The sequence below is a fragment of the Cottoperca gobio genome, chromosome 13 (assembly GCF_900634415.1).
Source record: "Cottoperca gobio chromosome 13, fCotGob3.1, whole genome shotgun sequence".
NCBI classification, from domain to species: Eukaryota; Metazoa; Chordata; class Actinopteri; order Perciformes; family Bovichtidae; genus Cottoperca; species Cottoperca gobio.
The window spans coordinates 19209254-19231040 of NC_041367.1; the positions used below are offsets into that span (position 1 = coordinate 19209254).

The 21787-nt window shown below is 42.8% G+C and overlaps 1 protein-coding gene across 5 annotated transcripts in view; it reads left to right on the forward strand.

Moving 5' to 3' along the window:
* The window catches only part of ryr1b (ryanodine receptor 1b (skeletal)), a 75520-nt gene that overhangs the window by 46364 nt on the left and 7369 nt on the right, over nucleotides 1–21787 (forward strand). Inside the window, exons 69-95 of one of the 5 annotated variants that reach the window (XM_029446539.1) lie at nucleotides 220–460; nucleotides 680–767; nucleotides 881–973; nucleotides 1464–1478; nucleotides 3059–3229; nucleotides 3431–3490; nucleotides 3600–3734; nucleotides 3877–3989; nucleotides 4087–4183; nucleotides 4293–4399; nucleotides 4491–4542; nucleotides 4945–5025; nucleotides 8104–8203; nucleotides 8800–8879; nucleotides 9033–9109; nucleotides 9266–9339; nucleotides 9652–9669; nucleotides 12900–12980; nucleotides 13062–13150; nucleotides 13453–13581; nucleotides 14134–14238; nucleotides 18536–18565; nucleotides 19436–19465; nucleotides 19608–19689; nucleotides 19786–21095; nucleotides 21192–21286; nucleotides 21498–21672. In XM_029446539.1, coding sequence (XP_029302399.1) covers nucleotides 220–460; nucleotides 680–767; nucleotides 881–973; nucleotides 1464–1478; nucleotides 3059–3229; nucleotides 3431–3490; nucleotides 3600–3734; nucleotides 3877–3989; nucleotides 4087–4183; nucleotides 4293–4399; nucleotides 4491–4542; nucleotides 4945–5025; nucleotides 8104–8203; nucleotides 8800–8879; nucleotides 9033–9109; nucleotides 9266–9339; nucleotides 9652–9669; nucleotides 12900–12980; nucleotides 13062–13150; nucleotides 13453–13581; nucleotides 14134–14238; nucleotides 18536–18565; nucleotides 19436–19465; nucleotides 19608–19689; nucleotides 19786–21095; nucleotides 21192–21286; nucleotides 21498–21672 — 3728 coding nt within the window. The remainder of the gene's footprint in view (nucleotides 1–219; nucleotides 461–679; nucleotides 768–880; nucleotides 974–1463; nucleotides 1479–3058; nucleotides 3230–3430; nucleotides 3491–3599; nucleotides 3735–3876; nucleotides 3990–4086; nucleotides 4184–4292; nucleotides 4400–4490; nucleotides 4543–4944; nucleotides 5026–8103; nucleotides 8204–8799; nucleotides 8880–9032; nucleotides 9110–9265; nucleotides 9340–9651; nucleotides 9670–12899; nucleotides 12981–13061; nucleotides 13151–13452; nucleotides 13582–14133; nucleotides 14239–18535; nucleotides 18566–19435; nucleotides 19466–19607; nucleotides 19690–19785; nucleotides 21096–21191; nucleotides 21287–21497; nucleotides 21673–21787) is intronic. The other 4 variants (XM_029446540.1, XM_029446541.1, XM_029446542.1 and 1 more) reach the window with 4 other exon arrangements.

A 21787-nucleotide genomic window follows, 5' to 3' on the forward strand; every position in this document is an offset into this window, starting at 1 on the left:
ATTTTACCACCCATGCTGTTGCTTGTCAGGCAACTTCCAAGTATCAGTGAGAGGCCACGTTCTTATTTCAAGTCCTTTGTGGTTTGGTTCATAGTGAGTTTTGCTTTTCATGCAAGCAGCACATGCATTATAGAGTTTAGAAAACCAATTTTGTAAATGTCATATTTGGAGAAGGCTACGCTGACTCTTACTGCTGCTTCCTGTTTACCTCTTGTCCAGTGTTCTCCCAGCCCATTGTCAGCAGGGCTAAGCCAGAGATGCTTAAATCCCACTTCATCCCCACCATGGAAAAGCTGAAGAAGCGTTCAGGGAAGGTCGTGGCCGAGGAGGATCAGCTGCGCATGGAGGGAAAGACAGAGTTGGACAGTGAAAATGGGACCATCCGAGATGAGTTCGCTGTACTGTGTCGGGACCTGTATGCTCTCTACCCCTTGCTCATCCGCTACGTGGACAACAACAGGTATCTGAACTAACCAATGACATTATTGCTGTATATTGTTGTATTACAATTTATTATTTAGTTGACACAATTCTCCTGAGTGAACTACAATCAGTGAGCATTGTTCTTCTTTAAGAAGACTTCGATGGACACACTATTAGCGTACTTGATGTGGGGATCAAACCACATATTTGACTGTAAAAGATGTATCAGTGCTTCACGTCGTTGCTGTGTCTGTAGGGCAAGATGGTTGACCTGTCCAGACCCAGATGCAGAGGAACTTTTCAGGATGGTGGGAGAGGTCTTCATTTTCTGGTCCAAATCCCATGTGAGTCGTTCTGTTTTCTGTGGTCTTTTCTGAAAGAGTTCTTTTTAAAAATATTTTGTGATTTTTGTCTTTACTTCTCCATCTAACGTTTTTCTTTGTGTTATTCATTATAGAACTTTAAGAGGGAGGAGCAGAACTTTGTGGTGATGAATGAGATCAACAACATGTCCTTCCTGACTGCTGACAGTAAGAGCAAGATGAGCAAGGTGAGAGTGGACAAGTAGACAAATGGCAGAGAAAAACATAACCTTTTACTTAATTAGATGTTTTATTCACTTACTCCATATCTTGAGTTGTAACACATTACGAAACTAAACTCTAATCATTTTGTATTTCACTAACACCACCCATTCCAAGCGGTAAACCATTTAAAATTAAAACCCCTCTTGATCTATTCTCAGCTGTTATTATCTTTCTTTCCTTTAAGTTGATATGAATAAGATCGTTAGGTAAATAATAATACTTTTCTAGTAATGTTAGAGTAAACGTACGGAAGACCTGAGAGGCAAGTAAAAAAGAAATCTGATCTTTTTGATAAAAAATATTTCTGACTTGCCTCTCAGGCTACTATAACGTATAACAGTCTTTACCAGAACAATGTAAGTGGCAGTACATAGTGTTTAGGCAGTAGTAGGAGTGTCGCTAACTGTGTTTTCTCCTTATATCCTGTGTCGGGGTTGGACGCTGGGCCACTAGGCCGGAGATGGAGAGGTTAGACTGTGTTTGTGCACGAGCACTGTGCTGATCGCATGGCACCCTGACTCTTGGGAGGCATTTCATCAAGCTCTCCCATGGACTACCGCACTTCTTACACACAGACCCCAATATTCAAACACACACATGCATACATACAAACAGGGTTATAAACACATAGTTACTCTCAGTAAAGAATTGACTACAATAGACTTAGCAATGTTACAATAATGCATACCTACTGTGTGGTTGAGATCATACTGCCTAAAGGAGATTTAGTTGAAACTGCTTATTTTACGAATGTTTTCTGTAAGTGGGAAATATTTGTGATATAGAGTGTGAATGTGCGTGTGTTAGTGACGTGAGTCTCATGTTTTTATGTGTGTGTTTGTATGTGTGTGAGTAGGGGTCTGGAGCGGCTTGATGAAAGCTCTTTGCTGTAGATCGTAGTGGCCTGAGAGGTTTCATGGCGCTCGGTTGAGCAGTTGTGTCTGTAATTTGGAGTGTGCACTCCTGCAGCCGAGCACCATCACCCTATTGTTCTTTGATTAATAAACAGTTTGCCTTTAGATCGTCCCTGTCGGATACAGTTGTGGAGGCCATGCTACTGTGCCATCTGTGATGTTGAAATGTTGTTATTGACGCTTGGGATTTCTTTCAGCTCTTGTGGTAAAAGATTCCTGCGCTGGGAGACTCTTCTCTTTTCAATATTATCATCGGCTTTGTCTTCACAAGCCATACCATCCCTTGCTGTCACCATTCAATTCACTTGGTCCATCAGCAGCATTTATCGGGTGGAAACTGAAAGCTCGGCATCACCAGCCATCATATTTACTAACTGGACTCGTCCCTCCATGTCATTCAATTCATTGACCCCATCAAATAGTTCAATCATTGAATAATCACTGTTTTGATGGTTTTACTTCGTAGTTGCTGTAAGATAAATAAGAAAACCTCCTCTCCTTGGCTATCAAATGGGCATTACTGTGGTAAGCTTCTGTTACCTGATCATTACAATGCCGCTTTCTGCCCATAGAGCAGTTTTGACCACACTGCACTGAGGGCAGAGGGGTTGCTGTGAGGCCAGACAACAGTCAGTAATGAGCATTGGCAGCCTCAGGACAAGAGTGTGTGAGAAGAGCTCCAGGGCGATGGAGCCGACCCCATAGACTTGTGCTGTCCAGTGGACAGAATGTGCCCTGTTCTAGCCACTGCACTACTAACAGCCAGGCTGCATTGTGCGTAACGACTGTATCTGACGCAGCAGTGAAGCACCTGATATCCCACCAGGAGTTGATGGTTTCAAGAAAATGTCTGATTTAAGCTGATGAATAATTACTTTCACTTCGCTGTCGATTCACGTTATCAGCATGTTGTGATTGTGCATAAAATCTTACTTAGCATTTGTTTTCTTGTCATCCCATTGTGTCAATTTCCTGTGATGTTGTGTGTTAGAGGCAGTCATTACTGCTTTTGTTCAATATTCTCCAAAAAAAAAAAGAATTCTGAAGACGAAATGTTTGACGTTTTGAGGCGCAAGGGCTTGTAAATCAAAAAGTGATGGATCGATTTGAACTTTTCTTTCTTTCTTTCTTTAGTCTGGAGGCTCAGAGCAGGAGCGTACCAAGAAGAAGCGACGGGGGGATCGCTACTCTGTGCAGACCTCACTTATCGTAGCTGCACTAAAGAAGATGCTTCCTATCGGCCTCAACATGTGCTCTCCTGCAGACCAGGAGCTCATCAATCTTGCCAAAATCAGATACTCACTGGTACTATGATGTGTTTGAAACCAACTGGCTGAACGTATTTTGTCCCAACATGGAAAAACTGGCACATTTTTCCATTTTTAGATTGAATCAAGTGCTTTAGATTTATAGAGTATATCAGCGTCAGTGTTTGTTTTTGATATATATGATTGTCTTGAGTGAACTAATAAGTTGTGAATGTGAATCGTGGTCTCTTCCTTGTAGAAAGACACGGATGAAGAGGTGAGGGAGTTCTTGCACAACAATCTGCATCTGCAAGGCAAGGTGAGTACACCTTTTTCATTATTTTACATATTAAAGAAGAAAAATAAATATACAAATTCCCTTGTAAATATCTTAACACGCATTATACATATTTGACCTTTGGTTTTAGGTGGAGGACCCGGCTATGCGCTGGCAGATGTCTCTTTATAAGGAGATGTCTGGAAAGGCTGAAGATGCCGAGGACCCTGAGAAAGTGGTAAAAAGGGTACAAGAGGTGTCTTCTGTCCTTTACCACATCGAGGTGGTGAGTATAGGCACATGTGGTCTGCAAGCAAACACACATGACTGTATACAAGGTGTATTCATTATTAAGCTTTTGCAAAAAAATAAAATAGGGCACATTCTCAGGAAGGATTTGTTCAGTAGACATTGATCTCTTGCTTTAGACGGAGCATCCCTACAAGTCAAAGAAAATGGTGTGGCACAAGCTGCTGTCCAAACAGCGTCGCAGGGCGGTGGTGGCCTGTTTCAGGATGACGCCCCTGTACAACGTCCCTGCGTAATGATTCCCTTCATATCCAATAAAAAACTATCTATAAAACAAATCAGAAGGCTTTACATGAGCTATTACAACTCAATGACTTCTCCTCTCACAGGCACAGGGCAACCAACATGTTCTTGGACGGCTACAAACGCAACTGGTTGGAGACTGAGGGTTACTCATTTGAGGACAAGATGATTGACGACTTATCAGTAAGTCAAGCTCCCTGTAATTCTGAGACCGAAGATCTGAATCAATAGTATATTGTCAATAGTGTATTCTAAGGTTTTTCTCATGATTTATGTTATGTCCAATAATTAGAAATCCCTGGAGGAAGAGGAGGAAGAGGAAGAGGAGACTGAGACAAAGCCTGACCCCCTTCATCAGCTGATTCTTCATTTCAGCCGCACAGCTCTCACAGAAAAGAGGTAAGAGCGTCTTGCTTCTTCTGCGGCTCCCCTCTGCGACCTGCTCCTCAGTGGGACTTGTTGATTTCTGTCATGTGTTTTCTCATTACAGTAAACTGGACGTTGACCATCTCTATATGTCTTATGCTGATATTATGGCAAAGGTAAGACAGTCAGTGAGCTGCATCTCCAGCACAATGTCTTCCGAAGTATATTGTGTGCTTTGCGCATTATAAATGATAGAAACACAGTGTACAGTACATTTGCCTTCAACACTATTTGGGTTGATTGAACTAAAACTTTGCCAAAAACTTGTTTTAGGTACCCAACATTAACCCTAAATATACCTGATAATGGTTTACTTGCCTTTAACTTCAAGGCACATAAATGTTTAAGCTTGCACGAGACATGACAATAAGGCAGTAAAATGGTGATTCATTCAAACGTTTGTCACAGAGTAAAATGTAAAATCCTAAGTGAATTTGTTATTTCACAAAACGTCGAGCTATTTGTCCTAAGATTGCTAATACAGATGTGATCCCTGACTTGCTGTCATCTCCCTCCAGAGCTGCCACATTGGTGAGGAGGACGAAGGGGGAGAACAGGAGGGGGAGGAGCCAGCCTTTGAGGTGCGACAGACAGAGATGGTATGGGGGGGGACCAGGGGAAGGGAGACAGGGAGTCAGCGGAGAAGCAACTCCCCACGAGTGACAACACCACCACATCACACTCGGCACACCCCCCCACCACAACATTTCTCTTTTTTCTCTTCCTCTCTTTTCTCACGTTCACTCACACCACTTGTCTATTTCCTGCTACGGTGGACTGACCTGTGCATGCCTTTGCTGGACTCTGCCCTCCAGTCGGATAATGACAGGGACTCCATTTGTTTCTTTTCCTAAATTGCATGACTTGAGTACAGAGAGACGGTGCAGCTAAAGACAACAAAAATGAAACCCAGGTCAGAACAATCCACGGACTCTTTGCTAGGTGTTCAATTTCAGAATCACAATTTCCAAGCCTGATGTGCTTCTTTATTTTTATTGGTCGATTGACTAACACTACAGCAAATGAGCTGTCAGTCAGTCAGTGGGCAAGAATACCAAAGTACAACCAAACTGCTGAAACTCTGAGAGCCAAAAAACATCTGCTGTCTTATAATCTTCACGTGGGGCTGATCATCTAAGTAAATCAACCCCTTAGTAGGACTGCTAATTTGAATGAATATCTCAATGTATTGTTTTTCCTCAAAAGCCAGGCTTGGACACTGTGATGTTGTAGGTATAGAGATCCATGGCAGCATTACAACCATGTGCACTTCAAATCTCCTGATTAACTTTAAATAAATGTCACCCACAAAATGATCATTTGTCCATTTTACCTTATGGAACTCGTGGACAAGAAGTTTCTCTGTTTTTGGATTCTTCTTTCACCGCTAAGTTTTCTCCACATATTCAAAGTAACAAAGGGTATTTAATATGCAAATGATCATTTTAGGGGTGAAGTATTCCTTCAAGAACTCCATTAATGAGTTCAATGTTGATTCTCATTTAGAGGGACTTTCTTTATGCATCGTTACTATTCTTTTTTGGTTCCTGATTTGTGCTCAGAAATGTGATGTTGTCATCCAAGACTTAATGAAGCAGCTATACTGGAAACTCTAATAACAGTTATCAAGCCAAGCCATGCAGCAGGTTTCAGTGGAACCAGCTCTCTCGAGCTGATGTTGTGTGTCTGTGGTCAGTCTCTCCAAGGCTTGAATCACCCTCCCTGACTCACACCCTCCTTTACTCACCTGCTAATTGGGCTGTGTTCACACATATGGACTCACCTGATAACTCCAGTTTGAAATCTAACAACTGGCAAGTAACTGATTTTGTTTGTCTTTACTTTGAATTGGACAATGTTAACAAGTCTCCCTCTCTGTGCTCACCAAGGACTACAGTAAAAGCCTGCACAGTCAGCCTTACATACACTGTCCCAAACCCAACACACACTCATGCACACATACACTGACACACATCAAGACACACTCAGACCCTTAATCTCACACAATCTCTTTTCACTCATCACAAAGACACATCATGTGCTCGAAAGATGAGCAGAACCTCTGTAAGTAGAGAAAAGTTGCTCCACATTATTTTTTCAGTCAGGCTTACAAGGGAGGGGGGCGGCGGGCGGAGGGAGGGGTAGCTTCAGTTGTGGGTGCTTTGGGTGGGGCTTTACGCATGGTGTGCATTGGGTGGGTCAAATCTAACCTCTTTTGTCAAGAGGATGGTTGATAATATCAGATATAGTGTATCGTTTGTCACAAAAGGTTTATTGTAATATAATATAGGACAGTGAAGTACAGTACAGAGGCATAGAAGTAGAGTGCTGTATTATGTAGCGGCAACAAAGAAGGATCATATAGTATTACACCGTGTGTAATATTGTGAAGTATATAATCATTTTAATATTTGCATAACCGGTCTCTACCTTATGTATGTTATATACAGTAAACAATATCTGCAAGTAAATAATACAATTTATTTACTTCAAATGATTGTTTTCCAGGTAATTTAATTTGTGTTTTTATTTATTAATTCAACATCTGTAATTCACATAATTGAATTTAGAATGTTAACTATCAATATCCAAAACGTGTTATGTTGCATTAAGTAAATCCAAAATGAGTATCTTACAGCAGGAACTTGTAATGAAGAAGTCCAGTGTGCTGAAAAACTAAATGACACTCATTTAGTCACTTCAAGTAAATACCTTAACGTCAGCTCAGGTTCACAGACTTACAGGTAGTGTCCTGTGGTTAAACGTAAAGGCAGACAGGGACCACGTGATGCTGCTGTAGGTTAGCTTCACTGTAGGGCTTTAAGATCAACATTGAGTTGTACTGTTGAAAGCAGGTTATGCATGCTGTGTTACTCAAACGACTGCTGTTGCTTCCTCGTAAGAATGTGTGAAATGTGTGGTATGCCTTGGGAAGAAATGTTTGCTGCCATCGAATGTTTACTACCTCTGGAAGATGTCACGCGTTGGACTAACTGTCTCCATCACTAACACACATTGTGTTCCATTGGAAGAGAATATGTGTGTGTGTGTGTGTGTGTGTGTGTGTGTGTGTGTGTGTGTGTGTGTGTGTGTGTGTGTGTGTGTGTGTGTGTGTTCCTGTATCTCTATCTTTGTGAGAATCAATATGAGTTTTAGTATTTTAGATTTGGCTTTTCTATTATTAAAGGGCCAGTGCTGCAGCCAGCTCCTGAGTCAACATGTGTCCATCTCCAAGGCAGTGTGTGTTTTTTTTTCAATTGTTTTTTATTGTATTAGGTTCATTCAGGACCCTGAAGAGAATTTTGGGAAATACAATTATATGCCATCTTGGCCTTAGAGATATCACAGTGCCAAATCTGGCGATCTCACTACTAGGACAGGCCTGATGAGATACACAAGTTATTTGTCAAAAATAACTTCATATATCTAACTACTCCTAAAATCATCATGTTATGCTAATTGAGCTAGCTGCTAGATTAATATCGCTGTTAATTAAAACTGATGTCTTGTGTGTCGCCATCAGCTTTAGCTTCATTAGAAGTCTTTGTGTGCAGTCTGGATGAGGATAAAACTATGAGGATGTGTGTGTGTGTGTGTTTGTGAGCGAGTGAGTTCGGGGGGCAGTGCAGTCCCGGTTGGCAGGGTTACAGCTGTGTCCTTCCTGCTCTGCTCCACAGGATAAAGAGATGGAGAAACAGAGACTTCTGTACCAGCAGTCCCGTCTGCACAACCGCGGGGCTGCAGAGATGGTGCTGCAGATGATCAGTGCCTGTAAAGGTAGCTGCTGTAACCACACACACACACATTTTTGTCATGTTGAATTATTTCACTCTGGGCTATCCTTATTTTATCCACATGAATAATAAATTACCCATCTGGGCTAATCTGTAACAAATAGGTCACTTTTTTGAGCTGTGTAACGATACAGAGAGTCAAGTTAGAAAACAATCTGATGATCCAGGTTGTCTGATCTAAATAGTTTTCTCACCTGTGATTTAGGAGCATGAAAAAAAAATAAGGACCTTATTCTGTGGATAAAACGGTTTTGCATTATCATTTTTCTCAGATAAATTTTTTCCCCTGTGTTGGGAAAAAGAGTGCGTGAAGAAATTAAAAATCCCCATGAAGAAAAACTGAATGCTTTTGTTCCTATTAGGAACTTGGGTTAATGGTGCACGTCTGCCTCTTGTGGCCAACATGAGTATTACAACCACAAATAGTTAAGGAAAGAAGCTTCACAGATGAAAAATCTCTTTGAAGGAACTTAGAAAGATTATCCTGGCAAACCCTTTTTCTCACCTGTTTTCAAGGAGAAAACACAGGAGAGAAAACTACAAATTGTCGCACAGCACTGATGTCTCCTTTTATTTCAGGCGAACCTGGAGTCATGGTTTCTTCCACACTCAAACTGGGAATCTCCATCCTCAATGGAGGCAACTGTGATGTACAGCAGGTAAACGGACCTTAGGAGAGATTTACATACATTTTAGATATTTGAATTGGAAAGCTGGAATAAATACCTCAACTAAATGTTGTATTCTTCAGTCTAACGACAACACTACCCCCGTCTTACTCTTTATTTTTCTGTCTTCCTGTTTGTGTGCAGAGAATGCTGGACTATCTGAAGGATAAAAAGGATGTGGGATTCTTCCTTAGCGTTCAGGCTCTGATGCAGACCTGCAGGTCTGTAACGCATTTCTGTTGTTAATCTCTCGTATTTTTGATTGTTGAGGTTTGTAAGACCCTTCTACTCTAAGCATTGCTTTGAGAAGGGCTCGTTGGAAGTACAGTTTGTAGGATTTTACATTGTTACACTGACTGAATATCTCATGTTGACAGCGTTTTGGACTTGAATGCTTTTGAGAGACAGAACAAGGCTGAGGGCCTTGGGATGGTTTCAGAGGAAGGCACTAGTGAGTACTGTCTACATCTTCTTCCCTTCACACACTGTCATACAGACAGCCACATCTCTGTTCTCCTACGTCATTGTCTGTTGGTTTGTGATGTAATCTGACATGTTTCTGCCTCCGGTGTGTAGCCTATTCTTGTGTTTCAAGTGTTAGAGCCGCGACATTCTTGTCACAGCATTTTGACTATTGATGTATGAAACTGCGTGTAACTTTGTGTTTCTCTCCCACATCTCGCTCACTTTGCCCGTTTCAACCCTTTACCCCTCATACTCATATCTCTCCCACCTGTCAATTTGCTGCTCGCACGGTTCTCAGATAAGAAGCTAGAACGTGGTAAATGGTCTCATATAATTACTTTCTATCTTTCCCTCCTTTCTGTCCTCTCTGTCCCTTTTAGCTCTTAATCACCTGACTCGGCTTTTCCTTGTCGTGACCCTAATATGCATTTCATTTCGCACTCAAGGACTCAGGGAAATCTAACTTTACAGTCACTTATCGCAGTGATACACGTGCTGCTGTAGCTGCACTTATGCACTGTATCTTTGCCTTTTATCTCTTCAAGTGATTGTAATGTTTGATTTCCCTCCTTGAGTGTTTTAACACAGATCTACTGTAACTTCAACACTGTCGTATGACTGATTGGAAAGGAATGGCAGTAACCTCATTCCTCCTCTCCAACTCAGTTCCCTCAAGTAGATCGTAGAGAGCTACACTGACCCCGTGTCCTAGAAACTCTGAAATGAATTGCAACAGCAGTAGGGACTGTATCTCTCCTGTATCTCCCATTCACATCATTCAAATCACACAGCTAGACCATATGTGTAAAGCAACTGGGTATTAATCCTCACATTCCTAAACTGTGAACATTTTAATTTAATCCTGCTTTACCACGGGAGATAGCAAGGGCTCTCTCCCCAGTCCTTTGTCTCATCCATTCTGTTACACTCAGATCAGTTGAGCTTCATGTGTGACAAAGAGTGGACCATAAAGAACAATGTATTTGATAAAACCAAAAAAAGATAACAGAGAAAAATGCAGGCTGAATTGCTACACAGAACAGAGCTTTCTAGCTGATTGTATTAGTCACTTGTTTGCACCCAATACTCTCCGCCTCGTGCTTAATGTATACAGTACGACCTTAATACAACACATGGTAGTGCAAACTGTTAAACAGTAATACAATTACAAAAAAGGTTCCAGCACTATTGCTGAATCGTGTACCTTGTAAAGATGTATTTTGTACTCGTTGACTGCGTTGTCTGATCACAGCCCTTTGCATTTTTGCATCAGTTTGTTGTTATAAGAAAATATGAACCTCTGCAGACTGCCACTTTTTTGTTTTGTTTAAGTTCCTTTCATGATTAAATCTGAGAATGCTTGAGCGTGCTTGTACAGGTTTACAAGCAGCCAGTTTATGACGGCATGCTAATAGAGAGCTGTAAAATTAGTATTTTGTATTGGATGGGATTTCAAATGAAATCAAGTAAAAAGACATGAAAATCTGCTGAAGTCCTGTAAGAAGGAAACATCTTTACCATCAATGATCATACAATACATACGCGGTTGTTGTTGTTGTTGTTGCACGATGATTTTGTTTACCAGGCTGCCAGCTCTCAGGCACTGACCATGAGAATTATGCAACGTTCACTTTTCACCCTGGATGTGAAAATCCATCTTGTAAAGCTTCAAGTAATGCAACTGTGTCTGAACCACGGTGGTTCTGACCAATCAGCGAGGGCACGAGGTGGGATTAGCAGGAATGCATTATTATAGGTGGGTGCATTATAGGCTGTGACATCATGGCCAATCAAATTGTCACAGCGCTCTCTGTGTGGAGAGTTTTCCTCAGAGAAAACTTACTGTCTGGGATTTGGGACGGATCTGCCGTGTGTAATTGTGGCTTGACAGTGACATAATTTCTCTAGTGGAGATGGAGAGATACGTGCTGCCTTCTGATGGCTGTAAAGAGAGTCACCAGCTTTACTCTGCCTATCTGGCCTCAATGTCATAACCGCTGGTAAAATCGGCATTTTCATGTTGTGGAATAATGACACATATTACCAAACTACCCACAGTGAAATAGGATAATAACACTTTCTGATGGGTTATACAGAACAACACTTCAGTGAAAAAAGCTTGAATTCATTTATTACATTTATTAAATTAAAGCAGTCGTCAGTTATTTGACTTAAACATAGTTATATCATGTCACGTGATATCCTACGGGGACCACTATAGAAATGCGCAGATCATTTAATCTCCAGGAGTAGACGCACTTTAGACACTGCCGGCCACTATCTGTGTAACAATTTGATTATCAAGTTAGCACCTTGACCGTACGCTCCAGACATGTACAGTTCAAGGTTTCAACGTAGTCTTGTTCTCCATCACTCGTACCCCTACAAAGCTTCCGGGAGTTTGAGGAGTTCAGTAGATCTGTCCTGCATGACAGTGTGCCTTGAAGTTATCTCTGTTTTTATGTGTTCACTGTCAACCATTGTGAATGTTTCCCCAGTTGTATTTATATATATATTTATATCTGTTAGTTCCTGTTTTCCCGTCTTTATTTATCTGTGTATTCCAATGTCTGTTTCATCGTATTACGTGTTTCGTCTGCCGTCCATTTGAGTTTTGTTGGGAAGATGTTTCGTGCCAGACAGAGGTACAGTTTGGGTGAGGGAGCAGTGGGGGAGCATCAGCCTCCCTCCTGCGGGGACTCAGGTCTTTGTGGTGTTCACTAACATATGTTAATAAAAACAGGAGTGATATGAAGTGGTACTTACAATTTTAATGTTTTTGCAGATCACGTGTGTACAGTCACAGACACAAACATGCATATACAAATAAAAGTACTCCAATCAATGTCATCACGAACACACTTTGTGCTTTAGTTTGAACGATTGTTGGAGTTAAGATTTTTGCTCATCAATAATATTTCAGTACTGAATCTGCACGTGCAGTGTTTAGTGTGTATCGGTAGATGTGTAATGTTAAGTTAGATTACCATAATCACCATTTCACCAGTGTTGATTCTGAATAAACACAGTAACAATATAATCTTAACACTGTTTATTTTGTTTTAACAAGTCGTTTGCTTTCATATTTAGCGTTATAAACTAAGAAGAACATTCTAATTTAACTTTTATTCCCAGTTTTAAAGTATGTTTTTTTATATTTAGAAATGGGACAGATCGCGGCACTAGTTACAATAATGACTGTATTCTGTAAGAAGCTGATTTGTCCCATCGGCAGAATTATTAACTTGTTGTGCAAAAATAAAATTTTAGAACTGAAAGATGGATAACTTGTTAAGACGGAGACATTTACCACTGAATTGTTTTATTGCTAGAATCTATATGTACACAGTGATGCTGGATAAAATCGTAATGTTAAATGCGATAAAGGGATTATAGTAAAACACACAACACTTTATTACAACTAACGTGCTTATTGTTGTTTACCGCTGTGTATTCTAACAGCATAACACAAGTACTCTGTACCTGGACTGGTGAAACTTTCTTTTCAACGACATTAATATGCATTTCCTGTGTTCCACTTCCCAGATGAGAAAGTGATGGCGGACGATGAATTTACGTGCGACATCTTCCGCTTCCTGCAGCTTCTTTGTGAGGGTCACAATAATGGTGAGTGTCTTTACCACGCGGTATTACGGTATTTTAATTGTTGAAAACTCTGTTTAAAGTTAATCTTGTTTCCGTTTTCAGATTTTCAGAACTACTTGAGAACTCAGACAGGCAGCACCACTACCATCAATATCATCATCTGCACTGTGGACTACCTGCTGCGACTGCAGGTCACTCTGACTGCAGACTGTAGCCTTCTTTTGATAAAACATTTGTTTAATTGTTAGTTGTTGAATGTTATATCTCCACAGCATGAGTTTCACCTTGGCTGGAGGAAGATTTTTTAATTGTTGTTCGTCCTAAATTTAGTCAACCAGCACACCTATATTTACTTCCAAATACTATTGTTCAATAGTATGACTTTTTCATTTTATAAATGTACTTGGACTACATTTAAATAAAAATACTTTCATTATCAGCAAATCTGAATTCAAAAGTAACATCATGTTGTCTTCCTCCATCCTGTATACAGGAGTCGATCAGTGACTTTTACTGGTACTACTCAGGAAAAGACATTATTGATGAACCTGGTAAGAGGAATTTCTCCAAAGCAATGACTGTGGCCAAGCAGGTCTTCAACAGCTTGACGGAGTATATCCAGGTAAGAATACATTATAATACAAAACATGATTTTAAGGGGGCTCCAGGGGTTAAATTCCTGTTACATTCCTCAAGCTTAGTGGAAGCCAGTGAGGGATCATGAACTCACTGCCATACAAACACCCACTGGTTGGAGGGTGGACTCTGTAGGGGGTTAGCATGAACACTGCATGTTACGCCCTCCCGAGTCCGCAGGTTTCTCCACATCATGGGGTAAACTGAGATGAAAAGCAAAGACATACAGGAATGCCAACATATACTTATAAAACTTACTTTTTTGACATACTGAACACTTAAATGTTATGATATGAGGAAAACAAATCATAACCCAGTCAAGCTAACAAACAATCACACAAACCAAAACAAGACACTGTAGTCAATGAAGTGAAACCATGAAGCTAGATTTTAAACTTCTGTCCCCACTGAAAATAACCTCCTAATACAAAACAGAACATTTACCATGAAACACAAGACAATGTTGAAATATTCTCCGAACATGATGAAAGCAGGATTATCTTCTACATTTTCCACTTTGTGTTTCTGTGTTTGTCAGGGCCCCTGTACTGGTAACCAGCAGTCTCTGGCTCACAGCAGGTTGTGGGACGCTGTTGTGGGCTTCCTGCACGTCTTTGCTCATATGATGATGAAACTTGCTCAGGTAAGACACATCTCCGAGAAATAGATTAATTTTTTAACCTTTTTATAGCCATACTATTTATCTCCTTGTGTATTCCAAAGATAACTTCTGTACAGAATCCTGAAACTCTGCATTTAAATGATCCAATAATATGTTTGTCGTGTTACAGTTGACCAAATAGAAATGTACACATTTCCATATGGTATATTTTAATTCATTAGTCCACTGAGGATACTAACTTTGTGAACTGTCTCTCTCATGGTTCCTGCAGAGTAAAGTATTTGATTATTCTTTTTTTTTTATGAATTGGTTTTTATATCTTAACTAGCTTTTCCCCTCTTTCCTTTGTCAGATTGTTTCTGCCTCTTTACTGAGACGTTTTATGTTACAAAGAGATAACTTGGGGTGTTACAGTAGGTAACAATTCACTTTGTCAGCACAGCATTAAGGGTTTAGATAGATTATGGTAGAATTGTATACAATATAAATTATAAATACAACATGTATTTTTGATGCTGTAGGTTTGATCCCTTAGACATTGCACAGGATGTCTTCTCCATCCATCCATCGTCTACCGCTTATCCGGGATCGGGTCGCGGGGGCAGCAGCTCCAGTAAGGAACCCCACTCTTCCCTTCTCCGGGCTACATCCTCCAGCTCCGACTGGGGGATCCTGAGGCGTTCCCAGGCCAGTGAGGAGATATAATCTCTCCACCGAATCCTGGGTCTTCCCCGGGGTCTCCTCCCAGCTGGACGTGCCTGGAACACCTCCCTAGGGAGGCGCCCAGGTGGCATCCTTACTAGATGCCCGAACCACCTCAACTGGCTCCTTTCAACGTAAAGGAGCAGCGGCTCTACTCCGAGTCTCTCACGGATGACTGAGCTTCTCACCCTCTCTAAGGGAGACGCAGCCACCCGTCTGAAAAAACCCATTTTGGCCGCTTGTACCCGTGATCTCGTTCTTTCGGTCATGACCCAGCCTTCATGACCATAGGTGAGGGTAGGAACGAAGATCGACCGGAAGATCGAGAGCTTTGCCTTCTGGCTCAGCTCTCTTTTGGTCACAACGGTGCGGTAAAGTGACTGTAATACCGCCCCCGCTGCTCCGATTCTCCGGCCAATCTATCGCTCCATTGTCCCCTCACTCGCGAACAAGACCCCGAGGTACTTGAACTCCTTCACTTGGGGTAATGGCTCATTCCCTACCCGGAGTAGGCAATCCACCGGTTTCCTGCTGAGAGCCATGGCCTCAGATTTGGAGGTGCTGATCCTCATCCCAACCGCTGCACACTCGGCTGCGAACCGATCCAGTGACTGTTGAAGGTCACAGACCGATGATGCCATAAGGACCACATCATCTGCAAAGAGCAGCGATGAGATCCTCAGGTCACCGAACTGCAACCCCTCTCCTCCACGACTACGCCTCAATATCCTATCCATGAAAATCACGAACAGGATTGGTGATAAAGCGCAGCCCTGTTGGAGGCCAACATTCACGGGAAACGAGTCCGACTTACTGCCGAGTATCCGGACACAACTCTCGCTTTGGGCGTACAGGGATTGGATGGCCCTCAAAAGTGACCCCCTCACCCCATACTCCCGCAGCACCTCCCACAGTATCACCCGGGGGACCCGGTCATATGCCTTCTCCAGATCCACAAAACACATGTAGACCGGATGGGCGTACTCCCAGGCCCCCTCCAGGATCCTTGCAGGAGTAAAGAGTTGGTCTGTTGTTCCACGACCAGGACGGAATCCGCATTGTTCCTCTTCAATCAGAGGTTCGACTACCGGCCGAACCCTCCTTTCCAGTACCTTGGAGTAGACTTTACCAGGGAGGCTGAGAAGTGTGATACCCCTGTAGTTGGCACACACTCTCTGGCCCCCCTTTTTAAATAGGGGAACCACCACCCCGGTCTGCCAACCCCTAGGCACTGTCCCAGACTTCCACGCAATGTTGACGAGGCATGTCAACCAAGACAGCCCCTCAACACCCAAAGCCTTCAGCATTTCTGGACGGATCTCATCAACCCCTGCGGCTTTGCCACTGTGGAGTTGTTTGACTACCTCAGTGACTTCCATCAGGGAAATTGACGATGATCCCCCATCAGCTTCCAGCTCTGCCTCAACCATAGAGGGCGTGTTAGTCGGATTCAGGAGTTCCTCAAAGTGCTCCTTCCAGCGGCCGATAACCTTCTCAGTTGAAGTCAGCAGGGTCCCACCCTTGCTGTACACAGCTTGGATGGTTCCTCGCTTCCCCCTCCTGAGGTGCCGGATGGTTTTCCAGAAGCACCTTGGTGCCGACCGAAAGTCCTTCTCCATAGCTTCTCCGAACTTCTCCCACACCCGCTGCTTTGCCTCTGACACGGCCCTTCTAGTCCTTCGATACCCTGCAACTGTTTCCGGAGTCCTCCCGGATAACATAACCCGGAAGGGTGCTCTGGTACCACGTGCACTTATGAGCATCCTTATGTTCGAACATGGTGTTTGTTATGGCCATTCCATGACTAGCACAGAAGTCCAACACCAAACGACCGTTCGGGTTTAGATCAGGGAGGCCCTTCCTCCCAATCGCGCCTCTCCAGGTGTCTCCATCGTTTCCCACGTGTGCGTTGAAGTCTCCCAGCAAGACTACGGAGTCCCCTACTGGAGCCCCCTGCAGGGCTCCATTCAGGGTCTCCAAGAAGGCCGAATACTCAGAACTGCGGTTTGGGGCATAGGCACAAACAACAGTCAGAGTTTTCCCCCCCATAACCCGAAGGCGTAGGGAGGCGACCCTCTCGTCCACCGGGATATCCCCACCCCGGCCCAACGCCTCACACCTTGCGCAACTCCGGAGAAGAATAGAGTCCAACCCCTATCCAGGAGTACGGTTTCAGAGCCAAGACTGTGCGTGGAGGTAAGCCCCACCAGATCCAACTGGTAGCGATCCACCTCCCGCACTAGTTCCGGCTCCTTCCCCCACAGAGAAGTGACGTTCCACGTCCCCAGAGCCAGCCTCTGCTGCCCGGGTCTGGTCCGTCGAGGTCCCTGACCATCACTGCCACCCGTGTGACAGCGCACCCGACCCCAGCGGTTTTTCCCATGAGTGGTGGGCCCACAGGATGGATGGATGGGAGGCACCACGTAGCTTCTTCGGGCTGTGCCCGACCGGGCTCCGTGGCAAACCCGGCCACCAGGCGCTCGCTGTCGGGCCCTCCCTCTGGGCCTGGCTCCAGACGGGGGGCCCGGGCTTCCTCCGGGCAGGGTCTCTCCTTTCCTTTCCCTTTCTTTCATGAAGTCGTTTTTGAACCATTCTTAGTCTGGCCCCTCACCTGAGACCAATTTGCCTTGGGAGACCCTACCAGGAACACTAGGCTCCAGACAACACAGCTCTCAGGTTCATAGGGACACACAAACATCTCCACCACGATAAGGTGATGGTTCCCAGAGAGGATGTCTTCTGGTTATTTTATTTTTTTATATCACATTTAAATGCAGTTGTATTTTTTTAAGTTATATTTTAATACTGCTATATAATTAATGTATTTTTGATTATAACAGATTTATACATTAGTATAGATGTTTTTAGGTAGCCATGTTGTTTCTTATCAATGACCTCATTTATCAGCTCTGTTAACTGAGTCCCACATTAACGGATCACTTCACCAGATTCAGTTACGTTAAGATGGCAGAAACAATTTGAAGATACAGTTACATTCTTTCTTTCATTTTCTTTCTGATTCTGTATAATACAGTTAATCCACCTCACCTGATTTATATATTCATTTCATAGTACTGACCCGTGATTAACTTGTGATTGTGCTTTGGACAAACATGTGTTTGCTTTGAATAATGTGTGTCTGCAGTCTTTAACTTGTCTAACAAGACGCTGCAGTGTTTCCCACTCAGTCTAATATTGTGTTGATTGTTACTGATACTGATGTTTATAATACATTTTTTTTAAATTTTATATCTTGAATATCTTAAATATCCTTCAAATATTAGGTTATTAAAGAATAATACTTTTCTATCAGCACTTACAGATGAGTTGTGGTCATTTATATATTTTCAGAAACCCTGTGTTGAAACCGAAACATTTTCTTTTAGTTGTGCACTGAAAGGTTGCCATATCTCATGTTCTTGTATTGGATAAGAAAGCAGATCTGTGCTAATTTATCAACATAAAATAGGTGAAATTTAGAGGATGTGCCCTAGCAGGAACTGTATCTTTAAATTAAATAATCAGGATATCATTTACATAACATCTGTAAATAATCTCGAGGTTGTTGATGATAAAATTTTTAGTGTCCTGTGTAACCCTATATATACCCTGTTAGATGCACCCCGATCCCGGACAACGAAATGACGTAAGATTCTGTGTCTCTCCGCCAGTGCCATCTCATTTCTAGGCCCTTCATGCGTTTTTTCTTTTAAAGATCTTATGCTTCATCACATTTATTATGCATCTTAATACCCAAATCATTCATAATTCATTATTCCCTCTGCAGCAATTCATGTTTTTCCTTTGCGTTTATTAGTGTTATTGCTTATTTTTTGTGTTATTTTAACATCATGTCAGTTGCACATTGTCCTTGAATACAGGGAAAATGTGCAATTACGTACACTTGACTGTCCCATTCAGAGATAGTTTGAATAAATGTTGACTATGAAAAGATTAAACATAAATCCCACAGAGAATTTGTGACCATTCAGCCGCATTCTGGGTCAATATTTTATTAAATTTAAAGATTATTTACAAAAAATACATACTTTCTTTATGCAAAAGATTATTAATTGATCATTCCTTCATAATCTTATGAGATTTTTTTGTATATTTTGTTCATTTTTTGTTGTTGCCGAGGTATTAAAAGGTGCTGCTGTGATTTCACAAGTGGCTGATGCTTGCACATCCTGACACACTTTTCCTCTAGATCTTCACCAGCCACTATAAACTGTCTAAAATATGTGTGGCTCTTGTTTATCTGCTGGTGCAGGTCTTCATGAATGCTAAAATCAGCATCTGCAACTATGTTTAAGTCTTCTTTGCTCCCATGCTGCAGCCACTTTTCCAGATAAAGGGGAAAGGTGATGTCTAGCAGAGGCATTTTCTTCCCTCCTCTCATGCTTGCCTGTGTGTCCAGTGTATTGTCTCGCTGTCCATCACCTCAAGTGTACTATTTGTGTACTCTTTTTTATGTTAAAAATGCATATTCTTTATTTAAAAAATGCAAACCCAGGATCATTTTTGGAATAGAGCACACTCTGAGGTAGCGTATCTTACTGTTTTACGTGTCAGAAAGAAGCACATATCTTCTCAAATTAAACTGACATGTCATCAGTCATTGCACATGCTAAGAACATTATTTCTCTGCCGTTTGTGCTTTGCTGTGTGTTTTGGCTTTGGTGCAGGACTCCAGTCAAATTGGACTGTTGAAGGAGCTGTTGGATCTGCAGAAGGACATGGTGGTGATGCTTCTGTCTCTACTTGAAGGTATGATGTCCGTCCCCAGTGCAGTGATGTCCTTTCCTTCCTGTCACATAGTTTCTATATATTTTATCATCTCCTCTCACTTTGTTCTTCACTTAGGCAATGTGGTGAACGGCACCATTGCCAGGCAGATGGTTGACATGCTGGTGGAGTCCTCCAGCAACGTGGAGATGATCCTTAAGTTCTTCGACATGTTCCTCAAACTCAAGGACATAGTGGCCTCTGACGCTTTCCGAGACTATGTGACAGACCCCCGTGGGCTAATCTCCAAGAAGGACTTCTCCAAGGCCATGGACAGCCAGAAGCAATACTCTTCCTCAGAAATCCAGTTCCTCCTCTCTTGCTCAGAAGCTGATGAGAATGAGATGATCAACTTTGAGGAATTTGCTGATCGTTTCCAGGAGCCAGCCAAAGACATTGGTTTCAATATCGCCGTGCTGCTCACAAACCTGTCAGAGCACGTACCCCATGACACTCGCCTTCAGAACTTCCTGGAGCAGGCCGAGAGCGTGCTCAAGTACTTCCGCCCTTTCCTCGGCCGCATTGAGATCATGGGAGCCAGCAGGAAGATCGAGCGCATTTACTTTGAAATCAGTGAGGCCAACCGCGACCAGTGGGAAATGCCACAAGTCCGAGAGTCCAAACGGCAGTTCATCTTTGACGTGGTCAATGAGGGCTGCGAGAGTGAGAAAATGGAGATGTTTGTGAACTTCTGTGAGGACACCATATTTGAGATGAACATTGCTGCATCTATCTCGGAACCTGAGGGAGATGGTGCAGAAGAAGAAGATGATGAGGAAGAGGAGGTCGGGGGAGATCAAGGAGAATCTGGAGAAGGGGATGAAGGTAATGAAGAAGAAGAAGAAGCTCCAGAGTCAGCCTCAGCTTTCGCAGAGTTTTTGAAGAGCGTGGTCGACTTCTTCAACATGTTCACCTTCCGTAACCTGCGGCGTCGGTACCGCAAATTCAGAAAGATGACGGTGAAGGAGATGGTGATCGGCCTGGTTACATTTGTCTACACTATTCTGATGGGTATCCTGATGTTTGTTTATGGAGTATGTAAGGGCTTCTTCACGCTCACATGGAAGGTGCTGTTCGGTGGAGGCTTGGTGGAGGGCGCCAAAAAGATAACAGTGACAGAGATCCTAGCCAGTATGCCAGATCCCACACAGGACGAAGTTCACGGGGACCTGCCACCTGAACCAGGGGCTAGAGAGGACCAAGACATAGATGGAGTGGCAGACATGTTAGATGGTGTGGGAGGAGAGGAGGAAGAGGAGGATAGCGAGGAGAGGGAAGGTGGTCGCCTGCCTGGTTTCAACACTCCTGGGGGACTCGGGGACTTTGGTGAGACGACAGCTGAAGAGCCTCCGACTCCAGAGGGCACGCCGCTGCTGAAGAGAAAATTGGTGAGGTGTTCTGTGTTTAATGTGTATGCTGTTACTGTTGTTTAATGTGTATGCTCTCCATTAATCGGTTCATTAACAAGGCAATTGTTGAAACAGTTGGAGACTGCAGTGGGAGAACAAGGAGAGGAAGAACAACCTGTTCAACCTGTTCAACCTGAAGAAGAGGCTCCACAGGAGACTGAGAAAGCAGAGTGAGTTTTCTGCCTGTTGGGGTACAACATTAACTGGGCAGCTTCCGCTCAAGATAACGTGTCCTCGTGCTAACATTGAACCGCTCTCAGCTGAGACTTACAGCTGTTAGGCTATTTACAGTGTGAAGTTGACTTTATCAAATGTCAAGAGGAAGAAATGTTTCTATTTAATATAAAAAAGCACACGTGTCCCTCCTCGTGTATTTTCCAGCATCGAGAATGGAGAGAAGGCAGAGAAGGCAGAGCCTGAACCTGAAGTAAAGGAGGAGGAGCCCGAGGTGAAAGAGGAAAAGAAAGTGAAGACCAAGGCGAAGAAGGAAAAGAAACCTGTTGAGGAGGGCTTTGAGCTGTGGAATGAACTGGAGGTTCAGAGGGTTAAATTCATGGTGAGCAGCTCTCTAACAGTAAATGTTTTTGAAATTAGGTTGTTAGCCACCCCATGGTGCCACAGTCTGACATGTGCAGGTAACATACTGGTATTTCAAGGAAATAATTTAGCAG